This window comes from Daucus carota, chromosome 5 (assembly GCF_001625215.2).
Source record: "Daucus carota subsp. sativus chromosome 5, DH1 v3.0, whole genome shotgun sequence".
Lineage (NCBI taxonomy): Eukaryota > Viridiplantae > Streptophyta > Magnoliopsida > Apiales > Apiaceae > Daucus > Daucus carota.
The window spans coordinates 42,586,963-42,599,932 of NC_030385.2; the positions used below are offsets into that span (position 1 = coordinate 42,586,963).

General features: G+C 26.4%; 1 protein-coding gene across 1 annotated transcript; it reads right to left on the reverse strand.

Moving 5' to 3' along the window:
- Nucleotides 1-11,076: 11,076 nt before the first annotated feature.
- Nucleotides 11,077-11,523, reverse strand: LOC108221801 (zinc finger protein 6). The gene has a single exon (XM_017395658.1). It carries the CDS (start codon nt 11,521-11,523, stop codon nt 11,077-11,079), a length of 447 nt encoding a protein of 148 aa, XP_017251147.1.
- Nucleotides 11,524-12,970: the final 1,447 nt, after the last annotated feature.

Here is a 12,970-nt window from a genome sequence, read left to right on the forward strand (position 1 = left end):
AATTTTCTAAAAATATCTATGATCACTATTGAGCAATTAAAATAATTTTTGAAATTATCTTTGTATTTTTACAAAAATAAATATCCATTTAAGAGGATAATAAATCTTTGATAAAATAATATAATAATATCAAAAGCAGAAATAAATGCACGCACAGACATAATCGTATATAAATAGATCAATTAAATCTCGTAACAGATAATTGCACGATCAACAGATATTTTCCCATAACCCCGATGACCAAGAAAATATTTTAACAAATATTTTTTTTTTATTTTTTTTTGAAATTTACCAAACTGGAATAAAATATTAAATTTTATTCCTCCTTTTTATAAAAACTATTAATAAAATATTTTGAAAAATCTGGGTTGTCACAAATATAGCCAGTACCATTGTAGCAAAATGTCTTACAGGTTCAGCAAATTTTACATAATGTCTTACAGGTCCAATTTAGCCAACGATTATAGCCAACACCGTTGGAAATGCTCTTATAATCCATTAATATTGATAAATTATTATTAATCTATTGGAATCCAAATTGAATGCACCCACATAATGGATTTGATAACATTCTATGAATTATAATGAATTATAAATGATTTTGGTCTAGTTAGTGAATTTGGAATAAAACATCATTCCACAATTCATCAAAATCTCCTCAATGATGAAAGGATTCTAAAAACATAAAATATACCAAACAATATTATGAAATTTCTCATTTTATAAAGTTAAAACAATCATCAACTTTTAAATATCATCATATTTTAGTGAAATCTAAATAATATTAATTGAATACCACTAGATTTTTTAAAATATAATTTAAAATCCCGATTGAATATTGTAATATGTTGTATGATAATTAAAAATCTTGATTTAATATCCAAGATTCTAATACAATTATTAAAATTCGAATTGAATGCGCCAGAATGAAAAAAAAAATCTTATAAAATCTCAATTGAATACTTCTCCGTAAAGTGATAGGTGTGAACTTAAATTCACCGTTTTCATAATTTTATATTATGAATGACTGATGACATATTAAACATACTAAATCAGATTTTATGAAGCACTCTACATTTATACTCTAGTATTGGAATATTACTCATAAGTTTTTAGTGTAGTCGTTAAATAATCTTTTTGTTTATCCAAATATACACACACACACACACACATATATATATATATATATATATATATATAATTTATGTATAATTTATCATAAACTAATTAATTATTAACATTTTTCAACTTTAACAATTATAAAGATCATTGTTTTGCTTATGAATTATATCGCAGAAATGTCTTGTAATTTATGAAAGTAATTGTTCGACCATTTAATTAATAATAATGATTATGTCGTTAAACATAATCCGCTCATTATGGATATTTACAAATATTATACAATAAAAAAATTAAAATTATCGACTAGATTATATTTTATCCAATTTTAAACTAAATACTTCTATTTTGTGTGCTCGATACACTTGAACATAAAAATATAATAACAAAATAATATTGATTGATTGTTTATTTGAGTGATAAATTTATTTATTAAACAAATATAAAATAATAAAATAAGTTGTTTTAAAAAATTACATCAGATCAATTTCTGACATGTGTCTTGTTTTTAATCTTAAGTGGAAATTACTTTACATCCCTGAGGTGAGAGAAGTCATGCTAAAAAACGTCAAAAATAAGTCTTTTTTGTGGATCATGGTCTTGCGACCTTAGTTCTTTTTTTAAAACTTTAGCTCAAATTTAATCGTGTCAGATGTTTATTAATGTATGACATGTTCACCATAAAATAATTTAACAATATTTATATTTTGTTTATAATATAAGTGCTATCATTTTACAGTATAGACCCATTTAATTTTAAGTGTTATTTATTATGTATTTTAATCCCTACATTAAATACTATTTATCGTAATTTTAAGTATGCAGAGGTATCGTTATCCCTAATTTTTAACTGTAAACTACCGTATTTTAGTTATAGTGCCGACCCTAATGTTAAGTCATGTTATTTATTGTATACTTAGATATAGGGCTGATTTCGATCTTAAAATTTGACCACAGTGTGTTTAAGTATAGCGTCGTCCCTAATTTTAAGTTATCTGCAGTATTATTAAGTAGTTCGGGCCCTAATCTTAAATGTTATTAGCGCGGGATTTGACAGTATTTTTAAGTATAGCTCTAACCCTAACATTAAACGTTATAATTAGCCCTGGATTTGGTTAAAAAATCGTATAGATCCGACTCTAAGAATTTAGAGCCTAGCCTAATTTTAAATGTAAATATAGTAATTTTTAGTGTTAATTTTGAGTACTGTCAGTGTAGTGTCAATCATCAAGTGTTGTTTATAATATTTTTAGGTACAATTAAGGTTGATTGTAATTTTAGATTTTACTTATAGAGATTCTAACACAGGTAATTTTAGATGACATGTTGGATATTTTCATATGCTAGTTTTGATACATCTTCAATCTCATCTTCAACTAATGTACAAGATAGTCTATGCAAAAAATAATGTAAAAATGGTATAATTATAAAAAATTTGTACAATTACAATGACCTTTTTTTTACTACTGATATATATTAGTAAATTTGTGTGTGAGATCTTTTGATATTTAATCCAGATGAAAGAGGAATTACATAGATACCGTACATTATTTTTGATTTAGTGTTTTATATTTTAATTTGAATTTATTTTGTATCGATAAAAATATTACAATGACAGTCAATTTATTTTGACTATGACATATTATATATTAATAAATTTGTGTGGGAGAAATTATATATTTAATCAGGTGAAAGAGGAATTAAATAAATTTCAATTATTTTTTATTGTTTTAGATTTGAAATTTAAGTTTACTCTTACTTTTTATCATGCTTGATTTCTCAATCATCCATGTCATATTTTTATATACTAAAGTAGAATGAATCCTTTTCAAAAATAAGTTTTAGAATAAAAATTATTTATGACTATACTAATGTCTAAAAGAGATTTTTAGTTAATTATAGTATAAAATTAAAAATTTTGTGATTTTAATAAGAAAAATGATTGATTGAAATCATGTTAATAATAATGTGACAATAAAATTTGAGATAGATAACAGTACTATATATAATATGAAAAATTCATATATTGATAGAAAAAAAATTTCATCCAAAAATTGACAATAACATGTCATAAAAATTGGCTCCGCAAATCTTGCCCAGCCAAGTCTTACATTTTCATGAAATTCAAAAACAACAGAACAATTGAAAGTTTGCAACAAAAGAAAACATGCATCCAGCAATTTTATTAATCAAGCTATTGTAAACCAGAGCTCAAGATCTCCCAATCTAAAGCTTAAGCTCTAAATCAAGCTCGGGTGCCTCATCTTCATCATCTTCCAAATTGATGACAATCCCCATCCCTCCACTTGCTTCTGGATCAGCTGTTTCCTGGGCAGAAGCGACACCAACTCCAAGGAAGTCTTGATAAGCCATTTTTAGAGCCGTGAGTTTCCAGTGAGCACAAAATACACAGTGCTCAGGCACAGGATCAGTTTCTGCCTTCTTGGTTGAAGCCCTGGGGTTCTTATGCGATCTGATGTCCCCTTAGTGCCATAGATGAGGAGAAGGTCATGGGACAGAAATCACAAGCATAAGTCTTTGTTGGTTCTAGAGGTGGCGGTACAGGGCTGATAGCCAGGGATTGTTTTGTGACAGGAGGAGATTGAGAGGATGCAGAGCGTTTCAATTTTTGAGAGCCCATGATACACAAAGTGAATAATAGTGTATTAGAGTTGAAAAAAACTTGTGAGGAAATAGCTTGGTGCACCACTGTTTATATAGGACGTGGGTACATGCAAAATGGCATATCCAATTTGGAGCATTTATCATATAATTATCTTTTCAAGATTTTTTAATTTAGTGAGATATCATAATGATTTCTATTCCACTTGTTAAAAATTTGAATATAGTAATAGCTATGGACCTTAATAAAAATATAATATCAACATAATTCTTAACATTTTTTATTACTAAAGTTAGGGAAAAAAATATTTAAGCATGATATATTTTATATGTCTAGCAACTCTCATATAATATATGACGTCATCATTTGTTTATAATAATATGACAAGTTTCATATGAACAAGATATCCAGTATTATTGTTTACTGATAACATGATAGGCTTTGATGACATCATCGGAGCAGTACTGCTTGGCTCCTGCTTTGCATCCCATTTGATTAAATTTAGTATAATTACTTGTTATTTGTAGTGATGATATAAGTAGGTGTATTAGATACTTATTTCTTTAATTCCGAATTTAAAAATGTATTAGTATTTTGATATAAATTCAATTAAGATTTTACATTATTTTAAAAAAATTTGATGATAGGCGATCATGATTTTGAATTATATTTAAAAATACGGTGCTATTCAATTAGACTTATTTTGAAATCCACTGAAATATTATAGTATTGAAAAATTGAAGGATTTTTTGGGAGCTAATATTATGATGGATTTTCTCATATCATTCGATGTATTATATAAATTTAATGATATTTTATCTCAAATTCAGCAAAATATCAAAGTATTTATAATCCATTAATATTGATAAATTATTATTAATCTATTGAAATTCAAATTGAATGCACCCATTTAATGGATTTGATAATATTTTGTGAATTATAAGAATCGTAAGTGATTTGGTGGAGTTAGTGAATTTGGAATAACATATCATTCCACAATTCATCAAAATCTGGTAAATGATGAAATTTCTCATTTTATAAAGTGAAAACAGTCATCAATTTTTAAATATCATCATATTTTAATGAAATTTAAATAATATTAATTGAATACTATCAAATTTTTTAAAATATAATTTAAAATCCCGATTGAATATTGTAATATGTTGTATGATAATTAAAAATCTTGATTTAATATCCAAGATTCTAATACAATTATTAAAATTCGAATTGAATGCATCAACATTTAAGAATTAAAAAAATCTTAAAAAATCTCAATTGAATATTCCTCCGTAAAATGATAGGTGTGAACTTAAATTCACCGTTTTCATAATTTTATATTATAAATGACTAATGAGATATTAAACATACTAAGTTAGGTTTTATGGAGTACTCCACATTTATACTCTAAGTATTGGAGTATTAGTCATAAGTTTTTAGTTTATTCGTTAAATAATCTTTTTGTTTATTCATATATATATATATATAATTTATCATATATAAAAATTTTTAAATATAATTATTAATTAATCATTAACATTTTTCAACTTTAACAGTCATAAAGATGATTGTTTTGATTATGAGTTATATTGCAGAAACGTCATTTATGAAAGTAATTGTTCGACCATTTGATTAATAATAATGATTATGTTGTTAAACATAATCCGCTCGTCATGGATATTTACAAATATTATATAATAAAAAAATTAAAATTAAGAACTAGATTATACTTTATCCAATTTTAGACTAAATACTTCTATTTTGTGTGCTTGATACACTTGAAAATAAAAATATAATAACACAATAATATTGATTGACTGTTTATTTGAGTGATAAATTTATTTATTAAACAAATATAAAATAATAAAATAAGTTGTTTTAAAAAATTACATCATGTCAATTCCTGACTTGTGTCTTGTTTTTAATCATAAGTCATGGAAATTACTTTACATCCCTGAGGTGAGAGAAGGCCGGTCATGCTAAAAAGGTTCAAAAATAAGTCTTTTTTGTGGATCATGGTCTTGCGACCTTAGTTTTTTTAAAAAAACTTTAGCTCAAATTTAATCATGTCAGATGTTTATTAATGTATGACATGTCCACCATACAAAATAATTTTAACAATATTTATATTTTGTTTATAATATAAGTGCTATCATTTTACGGTGTAGACCCATTTTAATTTTAAGTGTTATTTATTATGTATTTTAATCCATAATTCTAAATACTATTTATCGTAATTTTAAGTATGTAGAGGTATCATTATCTCTAATTCTTAAGTGTAAACTACCGTATTTTTAATTACTAGCCTTAAACCCGTCCAAAGCACGGGCGACTATATAATCTTAAATTTATTATATATAATTTAAATTTTAACATCATTTTATTAGTGTTTTAGTATTAATAAATTGAAATTTTATTAAATTATACTTTAAAATTGAGCTTTTGCAATATTTTTTTATATTTTCTATTATTAATATCTGATAAGGTTTTGTTTTGGAGTAGAAAACATTCACGTTTATTTATACAAATTTTCATATGACTATTCGTTTGTCTTTATAAGTTATATATACATATATATATTTATAAGTATTTTTTAATATTAATTTATGTTATTAATGGTAGTTTTAATTTCTATATGTTATTGATATTAGTCTTATTTCTTTTTTTTAACTAATTATAAATTATATTTTAAAAAAATAATGAACATTTTGTGTATAACCTTGAACCTGTGTGAGGCACGCGGAGTATATAGTTTTTTCCTTTTTTAATTAATTATAAATTATATTTTAATTTTTTATGTTTATTAAAAAATATTATTATTTTGGAGTTGAAAATATTAGAACAAATGTATTTATAAGTTATGCATCTATTAATAGTTATTATATAATAGTAATAATTAATGATAGTAAATTTATTTTTTTTATTTATTAACTAATTATAAATTATATTTAAAAGAATAAAAGTGGAGTTTTTATCTTATAGTATATCAAGAGATTTAAGACTATGAGAACTATATGCAGCAGACTTTTAGTTATAAAGTGAATCACCAAATGATCAAACTAAAATTTTGTACGACGACAAATTATAGTTATTATAGTATAGATAACGCGGACCCTAATGTTAAATCCTATTATTTATTGTATAGTTAAATATAGGGCTGATCTCGATCTTAAATGTTAACCGCAGTCTGTGCAATGTGTTTAAGTATAACGCCGTCTCTAATTTTAAGTGTTATCTGCAGTATTGTTAAGTAGTTCGAGCCCTAATCTTAAATGTTATTAGCGCGGGATTTGGCAGTATTTTTAAATGTAGCTCTGACCCTAACTTTAAACGTTATAATTAGCCCTAGATTTTGTTAAGAAATGGTATAGCTCTGGCCCTAAGAATTTAGAGCCTAGCCTAATTTTAAATGTAAATATAGTAATTTTTAGTGTTAATTTTGAGTACTGTACAGTGTAGTGTCAATCATCAAGTGTTGTTTATAATATTTTTAGGTACAATTAAGGTTGATTGTAATTTTAGAATTTATTTATAAGAGATTCTAACACAGGTAATTTTAGATGACATGTTGGATATATTCATATGCTAGTTTTGATACATCTTCAATCCCATCTTCAAGTAATGTAAAAGATAGTCTATGCAAAAAATAATGTAAAAATGGTATAATTATAAAAAATTTGTACAATTACAATGACCTTTTTCTTACTACTGATATATTTTAATAAATTTGTGTGTGAGATCTTTTGATATTTAATCTAGATGAAAGAGGAATTACATAGAAACCGTACATTTTAATTCAGTGTTTTAGATTTTAATTTGAATTTATTTTTGTATCGATAAAAATATTACAATAACAGTCAATTTCTTTTGACTATGACATATTATATATATTAATAAATTTGTGTGGGAGAAAGTATATATTTAATCAGGCGAAAGAGGAATTGAATAAATTTCATGTATTATTTTTTATTCAGTGTTTTAGATTTGAATTTAATTTTTTATTGATAAAAATATTAAAGTAAAACTCTTAAGTTTCTTGCTAGATGCTTGAATAAGAAAATATAATTTAAAATTTTAAGTTTACTCTTACTTTTTATCATGCTTGATTTCTCAATCATCCATGTCATATTTTTATATACTAAAGTAGAATGAATCCTTTTCAAAAATAAGTTTTAGAATAAAAATTATTTATAACTATACTAATGTCCAAAAGAGATTTTTAGTTATAGTATAAAATTAAAAATTTTGTGATTCTAATAAGAAAAATTATTGATTCAAATCAGGTTAATGATAATGTGACAATAAAATTTGAGATAGATAACAGTGCAATAATATGAAAAATTCATATATTGATGAAAAAAATTTCATCCAAAAGTTGACAATAACATGTCATAAAAATTGGGCTCCGCAAATCTTGCCCAGCCAAGTCTTACATTTTCATGAAACTCAAAAACAACAGAACAATTGAAAGTTTGCAACAAAAGAAAACATGCATCCAGCAATTTTATTAATCAAGCTATTGTAAACCAGAGCTCAGGATCTCCCAATCTAAAGCTTAAGCTCTAAATCAAGCTCGGGTGCCTCATCTTCATCATCTTCCAAATTGATGACAATCCCCATCCCTCCACTTGCTTCTGGATCAGCTGTTTCCTGGGCAGAAGGGACTCCAACTCCAAGAAAGTCTCGATAAGCCATTTTTAGAGCCATGAGTTTCCAGTGAGCACAAAATACACAGTGCTCAGGCACAGGATCAGTTTCTGCCTTCTTGGTTGAAGCCCTGGGTTTCTTATGCCTATTCTGATGTCCCCTTAGTGCCATAGATGAGGAGAAGGTCATGGGACAGAAATCACAAGCATAAGCCTTTGTTGGTTCTTGAGGTGGCGGTACAGGGGTGATAGCTAGGGATTGTTTTGTGACAGGAGGAGATTGAGAGGATGCAGAGCGTTTCAAATTTTTAGAACCCATGATGCACAAAGTGAATAGTAGTGTATTAGAGTTGAAAAAAACTTGTGAGGAAATAGCTTGGTGCACCATTGTTTATATAGGACGTGGGTACATGCAAAATGGCATATCCAATTTGGAGCATTAATCATATAATTATCTTTTCAAGATTTTTTAATTTATTGAGATATCATAATGATTTTTATTCCACTTGTTAAAAACTTTTTCGTTTAAATTGAAATCTTTAGGATATCAAATTATTATGCTTAATATCTTCGTTAATATAATTGTCCCACAAATTAAATATTCTCTCGTCCCCCTCAATTATTTGTGTTGAAGGACAGAGTTTGTGACGTATTTTAATACTCTCATCTGGAATAGTTTGATAAATTATTTTGACATTATTTCATCTTAATAAAAATTTAATGTTAAGATTTTTATACAAAAATGAAAATGTCAATATTATGTATGCCTCTTGAAATACATGTCAAAAAATTAATGCAAAAAATAAACTATCATAAAATGAGACGGACGGAGAAAATATCTAATAACAAATTAAACATCAAGTTTAAAAAAAAATACTTAATAGACATTTGTTATACCAGAATTTTAATAATATAATAATATTAGAAGAAATAAAATCATATAGATTTTTTTTATAAAATCATTGATTTTATTTATTCACATAAAATGCTCAAAGTGAATTTTGAATATAACGGAATATTCAATACTCTTTATGAGAAGGTCAATAAATTTATCACAAAAATACATATAACGTTGTCATAAGAAATTAATACTCTCTCTATCTCATTTTAATTGATATTTGATTTTTTGACACGTATATCTTATCCTCAATAAAAAAAAATTCAATTCTTATATCAAGTAAAAATTTAGATTCTAAATTTTTATTTCATATAAATTTTATAATAATTAACTATATTTCGATGTGATTTTTTTAACATGTAAAATGTGAGACCGAGGAAGTACTATGTTTGTGCGAATTAACTTATGTTGTCCCATAATTGTTGTTTTGACACATAATGTATTAAGTTATGTATGACCGTTATTTTATTAGAAATTTTGAAAATGATACAGGTAATGGTAATAATAATTTTGAAAATGTGTATGACATATGTCACCAATAATATTCATTTAAGAAAAGAGATTATATTATCCAAATATTTGTATTAATATAATCAATTATTGCTCTAACAGCTTTTTAAAAGTCTAACATTTGATATTTAAAATTAAATTAGTAAATATAATTTTTATTAATACAAACATATATCTTAATGTGTGTGTACGTATGAAAATATTATTAATTATAATTAATAGAATAAATGGAAATATTCTTTTTATACATACTCCATTAACTTGAGTAAAAATAATAAAGCCACATAGTAATAATAGTTGAACCAAATAATGAAACCACATAGTAATTTTATTATTGTGTATAATAATTGTTGAACCAAACAAATGTAGATGGCAACACAACTATTTTCATGAATTGTAAAAAAAAAAAACAAAAAAAAACTATTTTCATGGATTGACATAATGAAATATCAATCTTATGTCCTCTTGAATTTCACTGGATGCTGGTTTCTGTGCAGAATAGGTGTTTATAAACTCCTTTTTGTGTGCTGTACTCTTTCATATCCTCCGGAAGATTTCATCTAACTTGTTATAATTTTATAACTATAGAGTATAGACTCTAATTTTAAAATATATTATATGTTAAAGTATGATGTATGTTGTTATCTCATAAAATAGTTAAAATGTTTTTATACAGAATAGAATTAATGTATGACATATCATGTATCATATTATAAAATAGTTAAAATAGGGCCGGCGTCAAAAAGTGATTTTGTGGGTCAAGATAGGGTCGGCGCTATATCAAAAACAGACTTTTTCCACCAAAATCCGTTATCAGACTTTTCACCCAAATCTGTTATTGGTATAGCGCCGACCCTAATTTGAAATCATCTTAAAATAAGACGTGTATGATATTTATTTGTCATTCAATAAGCAGACGTGTATGATATTTATTTGTCATTCAAAAAAGTATTAAAACTTCATCTATGCTTTCTTTATATTATTAATCCATTATCAATACCGTTTACGATCAAATTGAATTATATAAATATAATAATATAAAAAAAATCACATGGAACATTATAATAAAGCATCAATTCATGTGAAAGTTCAATGGTAACATATCATAAAAATTGGGCACCATAAATCCTGCCCTTACATAAAACTCAAAACCAGTCTAAGAACTGAAAGTTTGTAAGTAAACCAACCAGGTCTTACATAAAACTCAAAAGCAACAAAAGAAAACATGCATCCAGAAATTTATCAATTAAGCTATTGTAAACCAGAGCTTAACATCTCCCAATCTAAAGCTTAAGATCCAAATCAAGCTCCGGCACATCATCTTCATCATCTTCCACATTGATGACATTGACCCTTCCCGCACTTGCATCTGGAGTTGTTTCTTCAGCAGAAGAGCCTCCAAGGAAGTTTCGGAGACGCATGGGAGGAGAGGGCACAGCAAGCTGGTGTGGTTCTCTGGGCCTGAAATTGTTTGTCATTTGGTCCAGAGCCAAGTTTCTCCACTGATCACAAAATCCACAGGGTTGGGGCGGAGGCACAGGAGTTTCAGGCTTCTTGGTTGAAGCCCTGACACTCTTGTGCCCATTCTGATGTCCCCCCAGCGCCATGGCCGTGGAGAAGGTCAGGGGACAGTAACGACAAGCATACCTTTTTGGTCCTTGGTCAGCTCGGGTTTCTTTCCGGGCAGGGGATCGAGAGGATGAAGAGTTTTTCAAGTTTTTGGCTTCCATGACACACACAACGAGGGATAGTGTATTAGAAGGAGAATACTTGTGAGTGTGAGGAGATAACAAGGTGAACAATCATTTATATAGGACGCGGCGTACATGCAAAATTGTAACTATTTCAATAATATTCATATAAGATATTTGGGGGGAAATGATATTCAAAAAAGATATCTATTAATTTGATATGATATCAATAATAATCTACAATAATCTGTAATAATCTAGTATCGTTGCAATTGGTTATAACTTTTTAGTTGAAAATGGAATTGTCAGAATTCAAATTCTTTTACTAAATATCTTGGTCAAACTACTTGTTCAATGAATAATATCTACTTAAAATCAAGTATCTTTCAAAAAGGTGGAAAAAGCATATATAAAAAGTATAATTTATAATAAAAATGTTATACAATATTCAATAATTTATTATATCTAAAGATATTATCTTCTTTGAAAAGAGAACCTGCATAGGAAAATGTTTGTGCACCTATACAATGACACGTGGTGGCTTTTAATTGGAATGGACTCATATATTTACATCAACAACACCAATTAAAAACCACCACATCAATTAGCATTTATTCTGTAAAAAATCAAGAAGCATTAATTATAAAAAAACTACAATTTCTAACTTTTATTTTATGATTTTACTTTTTTCTCAAACACATTAATGACATATATCAGGGAGGGCATATTAAAAGTTTTGTGAGCAAAGTTCATTTGAATATATCATTAGAAATATATTAAAGGGGCGCTCAACAAACACTCGGTCCTTACAATAGAATCAGAGAACCATAAAGTTCTGCAGAACCGTAAATTTTAAAATAATTTTTTTAGTATCTAAATATAAATATATGTTTTTTTTCATGTTTTTTAATCGTTGTATGTGTTCAAAAATAATTTTAAAACATAATAAATAGATATTGACATTTTTTACATGTGAAGGCCTGGGCTTAAAGCTCGGGCTTTAAGTCATCTCTGGCTTTAAGCTGAAAAATGTCTGTTTGTGTAAAAGTCAAAAGCCAGCTTAAAGTCAAAAATAAGCCAGAAACTGGCTTTAAGCCAGAAGTTAGTTTGAGGTACTTTTTCAGTGGCTAAATTGTTTTGAACTTTTTTCTTGATAAAAATTTCTCCTAAATCATAATAAGTTACTCATAAATCACTTTTATTTTTATTATTATATTTTTGATTTTTGATAACTCATAAATCATTCATAAGTCAAAATTACCCAACATACATTTTAAGCTGCCAGCTTATCAGATAAGTCATAAGTCACGTTAAGTCATAAGCCACGTTAAGTCATAAGCTCAGTCATCTTAATATGTTTAATTCTTTATCATAAGTTTAATTATTATTACAAGTTAATTTATCTTGGTCATATATATGATTACTAATATATTTAAAATTATACTTTTCTTTTAATTAAGCACACATTTATATATTGATTACATTT